The 17,695-nt window shown below is 40.3% G+C and overlaps 1 protein-coding gene across 3 annotated transcripts in view; it reads left to right on the top strand.

The window, feature by feature from the left end:
• The window catches only part of UNC5B (unc-5 netrin receptor B), a 184,591-nt gene that overhangs the window by 124,530 nt on the left and 42,366 nt on the right, over positions 1–17,695 (top strand). For all 3 annotated transcript variants that reach the window (XM_088144363.1, XM_088144362.1, XM_088144361.1), the window contains exons 3-4: positions 10,845–10,988; positions 14,760–14,863. In XM_088144363.1, the coding sequence (XP_088000489.1) occupies positions 10,845–10,988; positions 14,760–14,863 (248 nt within the window). The remainder of the gene's footprint in view (positions 1–10,844; positions 10,989–14,759; positions 14,864–17,695) is intronic.

Here is a 17,695-nt window from a genome sequence, read left to right as displayed (position 1 = left end):
CAATTTGTATCAGAATGCACCAAAATAAGTTACTCAGTTCTCATGATTAGAAGTAATATTACATTGTCTGAATAACTCTTCATAGTAATTGTACTAATATCACAGTACGCAGTTACTTTAGTAAGACTTTCCAACAAAGTACTTAACGAGAGGCTCTTAAGAAAAACATTTCTTAAGGGAGATAAAATTCTGTCGTAGATAAGACATTTGCTGAGAGCAAAGGAACAGACAACAGGGATGCAAAGCCAATTGTTTCTGGGCTGAGAGGTAACAGATGAGAGTCCCAAAAATCTGGCCTGAAAGGTAGTTTTATGTCTATAATGCTATGATGGATTTTAAGGCTAGGTTCAAGCAACCTTCTGTAATGGAAGTGACTAGGGCTATTACACCAGAGTAAATGATTTGTGGATGTAGCCAAGAAGTTAGATGTCCTATTGCCCTTGAACTTCAGTGAGTCTTGTCTCCTTGGACTTATAATGAAGAGATCCTCAAAGTTGCCTACAGTTGCTCAAGAGGTAGCCTATGACTTATTTTAATAAACAAATACATAATTAACTCATACCAGTTCAAACTCTGCTCAGGTGTATAGAGTCCGCAGGCAGTCATTGCCTTGAGAAATGATTGCTTGGTCCTCCCTAAAAATAAGTCAAGGAGTGTGGTACTGTAGTTCAGCAAACTTTGTTCCAGGCTTAAATTTTAAATTTGAATCCACCACCTGGATGAGAGGGAGGCACATCTGTATTGGACAGATTTAGTTACAAAGTTACTTTTTTGTTTTCATGCCTTGCTTGTGCATTTCCTAGAGGATTGTTTATTGTTGGGAACAGGATGCTGAACTAAATGGTCTTTTGATATGATCCAGGAAAGTACTGAAATAGAATAATGGACTTTGATATGTTTAACTCCACATTCTCCTGGTAATTTTAGCAAGCTAGAATCTGGAGCAGTCCCCAACCAATTTTTTTTTTCTTTTAATATAAGAAAGGCAGTTAGGGAGCTCTGAAAGATTCTGATGGGGCTTGGTATAAATATCTGTTTGATAATCAAGTCATCATAATAAAATAATAGAGTTGGAAATATTTCAAGCCAAAGTTCTCTCCAATTTCAAAAATAGTAAAATACCTTTTGAAGATTGGATTATTATTCAAGACCAATTTTAAGAAGCTTCTGGCATCAGACAAACGCCTGAAATAAATTCTTACACCAAATCTAGCCACAGTCCTGGGATAATTGGAGCACGTCATTACTTTTATTTTTAATTGCACTCACTCTGCTGGAGGATCTGGGTATAGCCTGCTTCAACAACTTCCAAAGCAATTTTTATTTCCATCAAAATCATTCTGCATTTTCTCGTACTCTTAACAATCTTAATTATTCCTTCCTCTTTTTCTACATTTTTGTAGCAGTAATTCTTAACATTCAGTTCCACATAGCTTCCACATCTTTCCTTATTTCTGCTTTCTATCCATTCTGTTGAAAGATTAATCTATCTTCTATTATTTTTAATATAGGACTCATACTTTCTTTTCTTGCAATTGTTCTACTTTTACTCTTGTTTCTTTTACTTCTTTTCTTTCCTTCCATTTTTTCCCAAGATCCTTTCTAACACTACTAAGAAATTATCTGTCCCACATTCAGAACCTCTCATCTTTCCTGGTATCCTTCACTAATTATTTCATCATCATCAAATCAATCATACTTCTAAATTCATTTCTTTATCATGTGTAGCCATGAGTAGACTTAGGTTTAAACCATATACTCGAAATCAAGAAACCTTTTTCTAAGCAGAAACTCACCACCAGTCATTCTTCTCATTCATTCTTGTGTCTCCAAATGGTCCATTCACTTTCTTTGTACAGTATTGTCTCATCTTATTTCCACCCATACATTCATGTCACTTAATAGAATGTTTGCCCATTTAGAATTTTTCCCAAAGGTCATCTTTGGTTCTTCCATTATCACCATTCACTGGAGCATAACATGCAGCTGTCACCAACCTATGGATTCCTACTTTCATACTCACCCGCTATGAGCTAAGTGACAGTAATTCAGAGATCTTGCCATACATGTCAGCCATTCATTCATAATTAAACCAGTATCTTCATTTCCCTGCATGTATTCATCAAAAGTTCAGACCATTTTTATTCACATCTATTACAACTTTCTCTTTTCTCTTACTTTCACAGGTATACAATACACACACACACACACACACTTTATCATATATTCTTACACTCCAAGTTTCATTCTTCTGCCTGCTATGGTCATCACCCCTAGATATTGACCACCACCAGCTATCAGGGCTTTGATCAATCAATGTCTTCTCATAACATGTTTTAATAAGATAGAGAAGGTGTAGACTAGGTTACTATAAACTTAGCTGAACCTATGTACGTGCAGCATTTCCTCCCACGCCAGTCGATCTGGGCCTATTTTAGTCATTATACCACAACTGTAGCCAAAGTTCAGTTTTACCCCAGGCGTCCTCATGCTATTCTGTGTGAGCTTGGATCTCTAATCTAGAGAATACCTCTCAGGCAAAAAATATTTTGCCTATACGCCACTAGCTCAGAGGTCCTTGCAATCTACTAATGTTTTATGTAGTGTGTCATTATTATAGAATTCACTACCATGTGAAGAACTGCTGCCTAATAACTTGAATTGCTCCAAAAGTGATTAGACTATTTATTTATTTATAGACCACCTACTTTCCAGCTTTCAATTTATTCACACATGAAGAAGGCCTATCATTGCTTACAACTCATGATGGCAGGATGCCTTGTGGTGTCACTTCCTGTGGTTTGCATTCATGCATTACTTGTGATTTTCCAGTAATCATTATTTGGCCCCTATGGGGTGGAATGCTGAAGTAGGCTTTGATCCAGCAAGACTCTTCTTATACAGAATTTTGGGAGGATGTGGGAAGATGGCTACAGGTAGCCCTCATTTAGTGACTGCCTCAGATAGCGACCATTCACAGTTAGAACAATGAAGAAAATCTAACTTTGCCACCAATGCTGGCATTTAGGACAACAAAAGCCTTCAGTGTGAAACTGATTAAAGTTTGGTCAGTTTCAGCAGCAGCTCCCAGCCAGGGGGAGGGTTCTAGTCAACTAATTAAGGTCCCAGAGCTGAGCTTGTTAACTTGCAGTTAGCAATTTTTAGGGATGTGCTGTGCTGTGCTGGGGAGAAAAGCAGCTCAGGAAGAGATAGGGTGTTAAGCAATCTCTCTGCCCTGTGAGAAGACAAAAAAGAGGAGAAAAAAAAACTGGTCAGGCACAGGACACTGTATGAGAGAACTTTATTTGAATGAGACAGCAGTAACCAGCAATCTTTGCAGCATCTCCCTCCCCCCACTCTTCACTTAGCAACCATTTTACTGGAACCAGTTGCAGTCACTAAACAAGGACTACCTGTATTTGCTTCCCATCAATAACATTTTCAAAAAAAGGAGAGAGAGAATCTGATTACCTCCTTGTACTTAAAGCTAACCTGAACTTCTTCTGTTTACAATTTCATTGCTGCTCTTCTCCAAATTTTCAAAATATTTCCCTGCCTCATTTTCACTAGAGACAAATACTACAGTCTTGCGAAAGGAGGGGATATTCAACCTACCTTCATAATAGATTGATAACAAAGCAATTTAAAGTTCTGTTTAAAGATTTTCTCTGCCTTCTTCCTGTGTCACCAAAGAACAGATCCTGTAATACATGCGTACATACATAGTGGAATAAAAACAGTGTGGTCATGGCAAATACAGCAGCAGCAATAAAATGTATGAGACAAAGAAGAGCAGATACTATATAATATTGAGCAAGGCATCCAGCAGGTGACTTTAAATCTGCCTCATGAACTGTGATGAGGGACTTGTTTCCTTTCTACCTGTGAATTGTGGAATCCACTCTGAACACATGTGATATAAATGGTAGAGGCAAAATCAGTGTGTATAATCTATTAACACGTTACACAAAGGTCTCCATGACCCAAACCAATACTGTTTGGCTTTTAGATGCACTGTCAAGGAGTGCAGTGGAGACGGGAGGGGTCTGTATGTAATATTTTACAAATTCAAATGAAATTGAAACTATATTTACAAAGATATCCCAAGGAATCCATGCTGAGCTTTCCAGCAACTGGACAAGACAAGCCTTAGGATAGTTGAGCTTATTAGTTTAGAAGCCATCTGAAAGTGGATGGATTACAGATTAGCTCTCTTCTCGAATACTTCTCTTAAATCACAGGGTTAAGGGTCTGCTAGGTCAGATGTCTATTTTATGTAGTGATTTTTTATTTTGTTTTGTTTTGTTTTCTGAGAATGAACCATGTTCTCAGCTGGGCCCCATCATATTATTTGTATTAATGAGAAGTGGCTATAAGATGTATAACTATTACCAACAAGCAATCATGATTCTTCTTTTTCATTTGCTAGATTCATTTCACTGCCTGTAAAAAAAAAAAAAAAATTAAATACAGTAAGAATATATAATTATAGTGAAAGCTCCATTCAATAAGTACAGTATGCACTGTTGAACTCATGCAAAAGTCCATATTAAATGCCTTCAAGGGCTAAATTATTTAATTAGCATGGAAGTTGGTAACATGAATAGCAAATGGATTTCAACAGGCAGGAGCCTTTTCTGCCCCAAGAGACTCCTTGCTACATGTTCCTCCTGCAATCAAAACTGTATTATTGTCACACCAGCTGAAGGAGCCAGACGTGCTAGGCTGTGATTCAGAGAAGCCATACAGCAAGAAAATCAAAGACCTAAAAATAGAAGAAGATGAAATTATGGTTTCATTCGAAGTCACAACACTCTTTATGTCCATAGATTCAGAACTAGCAAAATAATTCATGGCAGCAGTACTACACAACACACCTGACCTAGCCAAATACACCTAGAGTGAAGTACCCAGAATCATGGACCTCATCAACCTCTGGCTCACTACCTACTATCAATTTGATGGCAAATGCACCAACAAATCAGAGGCACGCCCATGGGATCACCACTCTCAGGACTCACAGCAGAGACCATAATGCAGCATCTCAAAACCATAGTATTCTGACACATACAGCCAAAAGTATGGATCTGGTATGTAGACAACACTTTGTCATAATAAAAAAAGGAACAACTAGAGAAGACACATGAACAATTAACCACATCTTCAAAGGAATAAAATTCACAAGGGAAGAAAAAAACAACACTATCCTTCCTTGATATCCTTATCAGTGTAGGAAACAATGACAAGTTAGAAACACAAGTCTGTTGAAAAACAACCCATGCTAACCAAGTGCTCCATTACTGAAGTAACAACCCAACCTCCCACAAGAGAAGCTATATAAGAACTTTATTCAGATGAGCACAAACTCACTGCAGCAACCCAGAACACCAGAAAAAGGAAAAAGATACAGCATCTTCCAACAAAATGGATACCCATACAATTTTATCAAAAAGTGCCTGACCACTCAACCCACTACAGCACAACCAATGCAAACTATGGAAAGGATAACACTGTCATGCATCAAAAAATCTCAGAAACAACCAACAGACTTTTACAACCATATGCCATCACCATAACACACAAACCAACTAAAGCCCTCCAAAACATCTTAAGTAAACCAAAAGACCCAGGAGCTCAAGAAGAAAAAACAGGAGTCATCTACAACATAGTGTAAGGACTGTAACAGCCATGATGTAGGACAGACAGGCAGAAGACTAGCAGAGCATATCCATGAACACCAGCTAGCAGGCAGAAGACACAACGAAAATTCCTTAATCTTACAACACATGGAGAGATTCAACCAGAGTTTCAACTGGGAAACTGTGAGCATCCTAGACCAAGCTAAATCCAGAAATGCTAGGGAATTCCTGGAAGCCTGGCATTCTGACAAATCAGCCATCAATAGACACATAGAGATAAACTTCATTTATACACCATTCAAAACAGACAATAAAAAAATCTGAGAAGGAAACAAAAAGGCCAGAACACATCCTCTCCAGCAGCCAAAACCCAGATAAGCAGGGATTAACACCAGATAAACAATCAAGCAAAAAACAATACCCTAATCAAGGAACTACTAAGGAGAAAAACACCCCCCCACCAACACTAGCAGGGCAAGCTACGTACTGCATATAAACAGGGAGAAAACCCCACATTCACTAGGTATTGATGTTATTACCTAGTCAGGTAATGAAATGTCTGCAAGCAGACAACCAAGCTCAGGGAGCACTAAGGAGTCCATAGAAGAAAACATGTATTCACCCATGTAATTGCTAATTTACAGCCAGATATCAAGACATGCTTCATTATCAAAAGAAGCAAGCATCATTTTCTATTTGCAGAATTGGCAAAGGGTGGGTTGAATAGGTGCGTCTCTCTCTCCCCCCACCCTCTTCTTTGCCACCTTTCTTCTCAACAGGCCCAGTTTCTTTTCTCTTAGGAGGTACCTATCTCTCTCTCTCTCTCCCCCCACCTCAAGAAAAACAGTCTCTGCTTTACTGTTTTTAATTAATGTGTTCCTTTTATATATTATAACTTGTCAAAGAGCTCAAAATGTATTCATGGTTATCCCAACCATCCTGGATCTTCATAACTCCCTTGTCAGATAACTTCTGTGAGAGGCAATGGGAGGGTTGAAACAGAAAGTGCTTAGCTTTGATTTGGTGAGTTTTGTGAAACCAGCCATTCGGTGGCTACGTAAGGAATTTAATTTAATTTAATTTAATTTAATTTAATTTAATTTAATTTAATTTAATGTATTCAATTTAGGCACCGCCTGACTCCAAACTGACTCTGGGCGGTGTACAATAAAACCTAAGTCTCCTACATTTTTGGTCTAATTTGCTTCTGTCCATCGCTTGAGACCTGAAGTAAATCTGAGAAAGGTGAGGTTTTGGGTTTTGGTTTTGGAAGGAGAAAAAAGGACCCTCATGAACCCAGAAAGGAATTATGTTCATGCTGAAAAAGCATCTGTTGAGTTGTAGGAAGCAAACGTGCCATTTTCCAATAATACAGGCAGTCTAGGGTTTTATACCATAAGCTGGGGGTAAAAAAAAACTTTAGGGATTTCTTTTTTATTAATGAGATGACAACTTCCCAGGCTCATGAAAAGCAGGAGGACGTGGCAGCCTTTACTGGCTTCCTATTACTATCCACGCAAAGTACTATTTTAATTAAAGCATCAACCATCTTAAACAAGGACAGTCCTGAAACTCATTGTTTATCTTTAAAATCATCAGTGTTTCTCAGCCGTGGGGACTTTAAGACATGTGGACTTCAACTCCCAGAATTCCCCAGCCAGCATGGGAGTTGAAGTCCACACGTCTTCAAGTTCCCATGGTTGAGAAACACTGAATTAAAGTGTGTGCAGGGTGAAGCAGAGGGTAATCGTTCTTTTTCTTACAACAAAAACAGTTAATGGCCACTGAATCCTTTGTAGACCACCGGCAGGGAAGGTTTTACTGTATTAAGGCAATGAGATTAAAGCACCTGCCGCTGCCTCTTCTGGAATTGAGGCTGTGATTTTTAATGTGAAAGTGTAGCGATGAAGTCGGCTGTAAAACAGAGGACCTAATGGAGTACGGCTTAGCCTGCCATCGCATCATGTTCCTGAAACAGATGCATGTTGATTATAGCTCCCCCCGCCCCATCAGTGATCGGCTGTGGATGGATGGCCTTCCTACTCTCCTAGAAAGTTTAACACATCAATGCCTATCAAGGACTGTATATGCCTTTGGGCTATTAAATTCTATGACATTTTTAGTTAAAATAGAATGTTAAGAAGTGCCTGGTGTGAAAGGAAGGGACAGACAGAGGTGGACAATAATGCTCAAAGGGTAGAAACCATGGGCAAAAGGAGGATCCTCTGCCTTGCCACCTAAGAAGAGATTCATTGCAATGGAGAAAGGAACATGGTCCTACTCATCAGCCCCCTAAAGATGCTTCCCCCCCTTCCCTCCTTTTCCCTATGTATATTGTGCTGTGTCAGTCAGAGAGTGAGAGAGTGAGAGGCAGGAAATATCTTCATAATTTAATTTCATCAGTGCTTGTAACATTTAGATCAGTGTTTCTCACACTTGTCAGCTTTAAGATGTGTGAACTTCAACTCCCAGAATTCCCCAGCCAGCCAGGCTGGCTAGGGAATTCTGGGAGTTGAAGATCACACATCTTAAAGTTGACAAGTGTGAGAAACACTGATTTAGATGCTTCATAAGCAATAAGGGCTATTGATAATAACTGGTATATTCCTTTCTTGATCCAGGTCAATATTTCAGAATAGAGCTAACATCTCTAAAGACCATACTGGCTGGGAATAGGGACGTAAAAAAATTCTGCCACAAGTTTTTCTGGGTTAGTTTTGGGGTTTCTAGCCCAAAGGAATTTGCAGCAGAACAAAAGCAAGCTACAGCTGAAGTCTGGCTAGTCATTCTTCTCCCCACAAAGGATCTTAACTCCAGTGTTTTATGGAATGACTATAGCCCCATTCAGGCATTCAGCTGAACTTGTAGAAGGTTAGGAACTGGGTAGAGAAGCTACCTTTGCAGTTATGCCCTTGGCTCACTCTATCTCCATCCATTCAGTTGGAGGTCTCTATTTGAGCTTGTGCAAAGAACAACAAGTGTTTGTTCTTTGCACAATCAAGGACCTACTGAAGCAGGAACTCATATCACATAAATAACTGTATTTGCGTTGGTAGGAATGCAAATAGGTATCTCCTTCAGACCTCTGAGTGAAGGTGTGAAGGTCAAGGAGAGAAAGGGGTAGGGCTAGTGTGCACGCCAGCTTCTCTGCTCCATTTCAGGCCTTCCATGTGTTCAGCTAAATGCATAACATGGGCTGTTGTTCTGTTGCATTTCCTGGACTGATTCTTTATGCTTGGAATAAGTCTCTGGTGCCACAGAGATTTAATGTGGTTTCCACCAAGAGTCCTAAGCTTACTTGTTATAAGTTATAAGTACTGTATTTAACCAAAATGAAGACAACATTGAGTTTAGGTCATATACGCTCCTGCAAACAAAGATTAGACGGAAAAATGTCATCAGGAATACAGACAAAAGTCCTGTTTGCTGCCTAGCTTCTTTACTTTGTCAGCCTTAAGCTGTGAACTCCAGCTTCAACCAATCTTTGTGTTCCCCCCAGCCCAGCCCACCCATAAATATGTGCATGTAACACTGCAATATATAAATATATGTACATATCCTGAAATAAGCTATACTCCCCAGATAGGGCAGAATCAAGACAAATAATTAATTTAAATACCTTACATTGCTAATTAAAATTAACTTTCTATAAATAAGACATTCTATTTATAATATTGATCCCCATTTGCATAACTATTATCTCCATCTGTCTATCTGTCTTCCTTTTTCTTTTTCTCATTACTACACACACACACACACACACACACACACACTCGTCTACCTCCTTTCAGGAGAAACAACAAAAAAGAAGGGAAATAGTGGTGAGAAGGGATAGCTGCACTGGGAAGGGAGGAAGTGTATTCAGACTTGAAAGATTGATGTCAGCCCTTCAAGATAGACCAGACTAGAAACCAAAGTCATGCAAGTCAATATTACTTTTATTATAAGGTTACAGTAACAAAATCTTGCAAATCTGAATATGCTTCCCCCTTCCCTCCCTTTATCTTCTTGAGAACCAGGGAGGGTCCTGTCTGAGACACTTTCTCAAATTATATTTCTGCTCCAGACTCAGATTTCTTCTGACTGTTGTCTTGGTTGAGACTCTTCCTCCTGTTCCTCAAGGTTATAGTTTCTGCCCATTACAGTATAGCAGAGTGAGCAATCTGCAGCCCTAGGACCTTGTAGATATTCTCCCAGAGACTGTAAACCTATGTTCCCTTTAAGCACTAAGGCAAAGTAGTGATGGAGCACAATATGATATGCCCCCAGAGAGAAGATCATCACCCATCAGGAACATTTTGGATAAAATGTAGACTGGATAGTTGTATTCCTAAAATAGTTTGAACCGCCCAGAGTCACTGGGAGTCAGGCAGCATATAAACTTAATATATTACAATTACTATTATCTTCAGTGTACTTAGCCTAGGAGTCATGGTATGATATCAAAGTCTCTTGGTTGATTGTCTGGCAAACAGCATTATCCCATTTAACTCAATAGTGTGATTAGTTAAATATAGGTGATCAGGAAGATTTGAGTCTTAATCATGTAAGAAAAAGAACAAGTATAATAGGAACGATGGCTGGTGTGGGTCTTCCGGGCTGTGTGGCCGTGGTCTTGAAGTCTTGTTTCCTAACGTTTCGCCAGCACCTGTGACCGGCATCTTCAGAGTGCAGGAGCACAGACAGGAGCAGTTCTCTCTGTGCCCAGGGTGAAGTGACCCTTCTGTGGGTATTTATAGAGATCTGGGGGGGGGGGTTGGGTTACTGAGTGGCTGCTTGTAACCCAAGCGAAACGTTAGGAAACAAGACTTCAAGACCACGGCCACACAGCCCGGAAGACCCACACCAGCCATCGTATGCCGGCCGTGAAAGCCTTCGACAATATAATAGGAACATTTTTTTATTATTATATGTAAACTGTGTGTGTTGTACACAAAGCTCAAACATATGCAAAATTCAAATATACCAGTAACAAAGCTTTTGTTTATGGTACATTGATCCATAGAGAGAATACTGCTGCAGACCTCAGTACAAGAGGGAAAAAGTTTTTTTCTCCCCTTTCCATTTGCCTTTGAGATGTGAATGTGCATTCCTGCCTTCTCCATAATCATTTCATATAATAATTTCATATAAGCCTAGCTCTCTCAGCTCCAGGTCTCCCCCGCTCCCATAATTATTCACTTTTTTGAATTTATTTGATTCCAGGGCTCCTTGTAAGAGAAGTCCAGATTGAAGTCTCTCGCCAGCAAGTGGAGGAACTTTTTGGCCTAGAAGATTACTGGTGTCAGTGTGTGGCATGGAGTTCTGCTGGAACCACAAAAAGTCGTCGAGCCTATGTTCGGATAGCATGTAGGTTTGGGAGTTTTTCTTTTTGAAAATCCTTTTTACATTGTGACTTTGCTGCTGGTGTTGAGTGCACTTGCCTACACTGCAGAAGAACAAAGGGGAATATCCTGAATGGCCACATTAAAAGAATTCACTCTCTCCAACATTTTATGGACTATTAGCTAATGAAAGGCTTGCGTGTGTCCAAGAGAGAAGTAGTTACAGTGAGATATCCTTTACTGGAAGAACTTCAGTGTTACTTTTTCCTTAGTGAGTTTACTGGAAAGGAGCAGTCATGCTAAAAGAAATTTACTCATAGCAGAAAATAAACTTGGTTTCAGAATAAAGCTATGATGCACAGAGGATGGACAAGCATCTTCTAGCCTGCTGCAGCTTTTTCTCCATATCATGGGCTGTTCCTACAGAAGTGCCCCAAAATGGTCACTGCCAACACAAAAGCTTGCCTTCAATAATCCTTGTTCTTAATTCTTTCCATCTGCAGTTGGCTCCATGTTATGTGCTTCTGGTCAACTGCATCTCCAAAGATTCTGATTTCTAAACAATTTCCATCAGGGACTTGGTGGCCAAAATATGCTCCTTCAGTGGATTCCACTCTGGCTATCCAAGTTGCCAGTCAGCTTCCCTCTGAGTTTCCAGCAAAGCGCTTGTCCAGCTTTTAGCTTGTCCAGCCCACATCTTCTTATCTGACTTCTGAACTTTCTGCAGCTGGGTCACATTCTAGAGAGCACATATAGTTCAGATGGACCCTGGCCAGGTTGATGAGGTCATACTGTGCCACCTTGCATGAGGAGGAAGCGCTAGAACAATATTCCTATTTTCAGCAGCTGTACAGTGCAGAAAACAGGAGAACTCCCTGGAAAATCCCTGTTTAACTTTTAAGGAAGCCTGGTTTTCACCAGAATATAATCAAAAATCCCTTATTTTAGGATTGTAAAACAAAGGAGAGAGTGTTTTCCTCCCTGGGGTTTTCAGACTCATTTTTATAATTGTCCTGGATTCTAAATTGTGATTAATTTCTTGTACAGTAGTATATCTGAATTTTTCAGCAGAAATAGGGATGAGGCATACTGTCTGCATACCAGCTGGCACACAAATATGTGACTTGCTTTCTTTTTAGCTGAGATGGTTTATAATCACACAAGTGAGGAATGGATTCCTTGTAGTTTGACCATTGAAATAACTCTGGAGCACGAGTCAGCTTTCATAGAACTGATTGCCACATTCAGCTTTTTTGGATTCAGGGTGTGCAGGAGTGAAGGAATAAGGTCCAGAGGCATAGCAGTTGAATGGCAACAAACATCTGAGTTTATATTTGTCCCTTTTGCTTTTTTTTAACCAGAGTAACAACCTAGCTTCACCCCAAATTGATACTTTCAGAAGTATTTGACATAATGGTTGGAGTTGCAGTCCCAAATATCTGGAGAGTACCAGGTTGCATAAGATTGCATTGGTCACACTGGTTGTGATCACACTTAAACCTGGTAAATGGGATTAAGCCAGTTTCTCACTTTGCACAATGTACTTAACCATTAACTAACCAAATGTTCTGGGTTTGTAACGTTCACGAAGCCAAGGTTAATAAAAATTGAGCTGAGTATGCTATGTGAATGTAGCTGCTCAGACATTAAGCATTTTATATGATTGCAGCTCTTTGTGTTAAGCCATGATTTGCTTGACCTGTAAAAGCCTGAAATAGCCTTTGTACGCTTGTAATGGAAGAAGCAACGACTGCACGAAAGCAATTAATTACCGAATCCCCAAGAGGCTGATGGTGCTATGATATCTCTAACCATTGTAGAGCCCATTCTGTGAAGCTAGGTAACAAAGTATCATCAGTTTCTTCATCATCATCATCATTCCCAAAAATAATCGTTTGGGACAGCATGTATTTTTATGGGGTTAGTTTGTCAAAATGTTTAGGAGGAATTTAGTAGATTACAGCGCCACCTACTGGTTAGTTCTTTACTCGTGCCTTTTCTAACAGGTTGCCATATACCTGTCCTTCATTTAAAAAATAGGCATTGTTCAGGCTTTGTAGGAAGAATCTGAAAGAAACCATCAACTAGGGCTACCACAATGCCTGGACCTTAAAATCCTCCCTTCAGAAGTGTGCTTCCAGTATCAGAACTGAACAGAAACGATAGTCCTTCCATAGAAATATCTGTTTCCTGATTATTCCCTGAGCTTTTTTCATACAATAGTTTCATTTGGGGTCACAAAAGGAGCTCTTTGGTTGCTGGTTTTGCTAAATGACTGGGATCCAGAAAGCTTGGCCAATTTACTGCAAAACACCAAAGGAACTGAGTTGTTTTGCCAGGGTGCCCCATTGATAAGGACAAGAATATTGGCCTTCCAAGTCAGGGGGAGAAAGTGTGGAGTCCTCCAAAGGTCTATTTTCTTTCAGTTGTCATTCTTTTAGTATCTGCATGTTCATTGGGCTTCTATTAAGCAGCAAACCTATCCTGCTTTGGAAAGACATTCCATTTTAGTATTTTGTGTGGGATGTTCTTCAGAATATGAGGAATACATTCATTTTTTACTGACTCTTTATCTGCCTTTCCTTCCTCTAGATAGAAGCTGAGTGCTTTTAAAACTTCTTATTGATGCACCACTTGAACCCCAACAGTGTAGGGTTCTGAGGGTTTTGATCAATACATTTACGCCAGTACTTTTCAGCAAGAAGCAAGGAAAGCATTGTGAGGAAGTCGCCCCGCGTAGCTTTCCTAGCTACAATGTAGTTTTCCTAGCTACAATCCTAGCTTTCCTATTGTACAAGGCAATTCCTTCTAAAACATCATTTCAGTAAAGAGTATGGAGGTAGATTCTGGTTGTAAACATTGTCCCTTCATTTTCAAATTGCTGAAATGAAAACATTTTCTGGACTTCCTCCCCCCCCCACCCCCCCAATAGGGAGAAGTAAGCTTGCATTCAAAAAACTGGAAATGTTTAAGGACCTACTGCAGTTTCCCCATGAACTGGTTGATTTTCAGATGCATTTTTAGCTGCTTCTCCTTGCTTTTTCTTTTTTTCTTGCTGTTGAAATTTCATTCCAAATAATCCTAGATGCATAATTGTATGGAAAAGCAAAATATCTTCATTGGCAAGAGATTAATCTGACTTCTCCCAGTTTGATGTGCTCTACAGGTATTAATTTCACTGGCTAGGATTTAATGAGACTTGCGGCCCTAATATCTACAGGTCATCCAGTTGGGGAAGGCTGAAACATCCTGATCAGAGCAACAGGTTTTCTGGCTTCCAACTATTGTGATAAATACACTGGAAAGCAGCTGGAGTCTTCAACCAAATACCATATTCCGAGTTTTATCTCTTTCTACACACACACACACACACACACACACACACAATGCCTCCTACCAAAACCAAGTGTACATATGCTGCTGCTTACAGATAACATAAATTTTAAAAAATGTGATCATAGCAGAAGCACAGCATAGATCAGAAGAAGGGGAAGATGTGACATGCTTTTAAGCAATGATGGCTTCCACTTAAAGAATGAACTGCTGTTTTTCTTCTGGACAGGATAACGTGCAAGCATATTGTTGATCTCATCCTTATGGATTGGAGCAAAAATTACAACAGGCATTTTGGGCAAAACTTCTGAGAGATCTGACATTTGAGGCTTTTCAGTGTAATAAAAATAATAAGGTGTGAAAACATGGTCTCTTCTGGGCTACTTGCCCCATAATTGTTAAGTGGCCCTGCAAGTGCCATCATGGCTAATGCCAGTGGGTTTTATATCTTTTCTGTCCTTAGACCTGAGGAAGAACTTTGACCAGGAACCACTTGGGAAAGAGGTGCCTCTCGATCACGAGGTCCTTTTGCAGTGCCGTCCTCCTGAAGGAGTGCCAGCTGCTGAGGTAAGATGAGCCCTCTGTGAGGACCACCAGGGACAGCCCCCTGGGAAACATTCATGTGAGTGAAATGGGGATTATTTCATAATAACCCACATCTACTCATATTCTTATGATTGTAACATCTGTTTATTAAATTGCACGCCCAGCCTGTATCCCTCTGTCAAGAGTTGCGCCATTCTTTGTGCCCAGTTTATTTCTCAAAAGCTTGGGAAAACATCTCAACCTGTTTTGCAGTTGCAGTACTACATGTTACTCCTCTGTTGTACTCCTCTTGGTAGGTTAGGATTTATCAGTGCCACTGCCTACAGTGACCTTGTGGGCCCATTTGTCCTTCCCCCATTCGATGGCTTTATGCAAAAGCCAAACAGCTGCAATTCTCTTTATATTTGCCCCTGGTTTTCAAACCTTTTTCTTGCAGAATACTCTGTGGGGAAGGAGGTGGCAGAAAGAGGTTTGTTCTACTTTGCATGTACCATCGTCAACCCTTCCTTCCATTCATCATCTCTCCAGAAAGGGAACAGCAGTGCATAAAGCTCAGTTGTTCAATATGAATTGCAGCAGGGTGGTCAGCTGACTCTCATTTCTGAAGATACTGCTTCAGGCTGGCACCACATCTCCACACAACTAATTGCGTTGGCTGTGGACTGGGCGTAGAGCCAGGCCTCCCAAGAAGTAGATGGATTAGGACATCTTGCCTGACAAGGTGTATAATGCTGCTAAATGAAAACTGCCCATACAAAAAGCCACAAATAAATTGTGGGCTTTGGTACGTGTCAGAATCAGGCTAAGGCATAGAAGAAGAGTTGGAAGTCACACAAGGGTCTTTTGTATAGCCTCCCACTATAAGGTAGCACCATCTATCCACCTGCAACCATGCCCACTTGACCTCCACATCTCATGAATCACAATGTTCAACAGCAGCAAGCAAATGCAAGACTCTACTTGTGCAGAGGGTAGAGCTGGCCCTTGCTCCCAGCAAAGGCATAGATCCATGGGACGCATCAGAATTCAATGGCAGAGATCTCAACTCAGTCATGAATCTCACTAGGTGTCTTTGAGCCAGATTTCCTCTTTCAGCCAGCCTAGTCATAAAGGGATTTGTGAGGATTAAATATGGGAGTGAGCTGTTGTATAACAGCCTCAGATTCTGGGAGAAAGGGTAGAAATATTTTCTAATGCACGGTTGCAAACATCCAGATGGGTGTCCCAAAAAATGAAAGAGGGCCAACGAGGACGCTGATGAAATTGTGAACTGATTACACCAGCCTGCCACAATTAGTACCCTTCCGAGCATATTGAACTGCAGCCAAGATAGGTATGGCCATGCTGGATGGGGATGATGTGAGTTGTAATCACATACATTTGGAAGGTCTGTGTTGGGGAAGACTAGAGTAGAGGCTTCTGGTGAAAAAAGGGGGAAGCAGCTGGGGTCGAGCCTAAAATGTAGAAACCCCAGGATGTGTTCTCTGTTTGTGGATGAACATTCCCTTTTTAGATACTATGTGCTTCTCAGTGCTGATGATACTGGCTCTGCATTGCCTCTCACACTAGCTAGGAAAACGCTTGTGTCGAAGTGGTTGAGATCACCCACAAGATAGTTGCGATGTAAAAAACAGCTCAAAGAAACAGAACATTTTCCCAACTTTGTAGCTGAAGAAGAAGTTGCATGTCCTGCTCCCAAGCTATGGAACACACTTCCTTGGGGGTTGTTCCCAGCCCCTGATTGCTCAGCCTTTTAAAAATCTGTGAGGATGCAACTCTTCCACCAGGCTTTTAACTGTCATGTTATTTTACCACCTATTTCCCTGTAAATTTTAATCTGTTTTAGCCTAAGTTTGTATATTCCATTTTTGTTTTATACTTTTTGTTATCTGCCTTGCCAGAATAGAAAAAGAGGATATAAACCAAACAAATAAGTAAATTCCCATGAATGGAATCCTGAAAGAGAGTTGGAACAGTTTAATCGTTTCTCTGCAAGAAACTCTGAGCATAAAGCCTTCATTCATTCATGTTGTCCTATCAGGTGGTCAGGATAAGTTTAATTGCACTCGCAGTCTGGGTTATCAAGGGTTCAGTATTTTCTGTGCCTCTCCAGGAATGCATGGTTGTGTGGAATCAAAACGCAGGACACAAAGGTTCCACAGTTGCTTGCCAAGGGAAGATGGTGGGTAAAAATACAAGCTCTGGGCCAAATTTCAAAAGGACCCAGAGTTGAGATTCTCTGTATCTAAAATCTTCCTTGATAATTGTAGACTTAACCCTCTTGGACTTGTGCTAGGAGAATACTTCAAGGTTCTTGGGTTACGCTGTTTCCTTACCTCCAACAGAAGTTTCTGATGTCTCATTAGGGATATTACTTTTCTCACTTAGAAGAAAGATGCACATCTCCTGACTTATCTTCCAGAAAAAACATTGTTTTATGAATTTCAATTGCTGAGATATATTTTCTTCTAATTTGCTGGCAGTTGGTAATGAAAAACTTCCTGCTTTTCTCCCACAGCTGGGCACATCTGTGCTTTCCCTTGAAGGTACATTGAGAAGGTGAATAATGGTAGGCAAGTGTATCATTTTTCCCACTGCAGACCATTAATAAATCACATGGAGCTTCAGCCTCACCCAAAATTTCTGCCCAGCTACCCCCTTCTTTCTGCATAAACCTCTTTATGCACACTTGTTTCCCTGAGTCTCAGCAAGTGCAGTAAAATTCCAGCTGTGAATGTTGGCTTCTAGCAGACAGCTGTTTATAGTCCAAAAGTGAGCCTTTTAGGTAAAGGAGTTGCCAGGTGAAGATGGATTGGGGCCATGATGGATAGCATCACGCTGGGGCCGTCTGTT

This window comes from Python bivittatus, unplaced genomic scaffold (assembly GCF_059951505.1).
Source record: "Python bivittatus isolate LINGU-HERP-01145 unplaced genomic scaffold, Pbiv_v1 ctg000400_np1212, whole genome shotgun sequence".
In the NCBI taxonomy this organism is placed as follows: Eukaryota; Metazoa; Chordata; class Lepidosauria; order Squamata; family Pythonidae; genus Python; species Python bivittatus.
The sequence above is the reverse complement of the archived record's forward strand: the minus strand, read 5'-3'. Positions and strand labels throughout refer to the sequence as shown.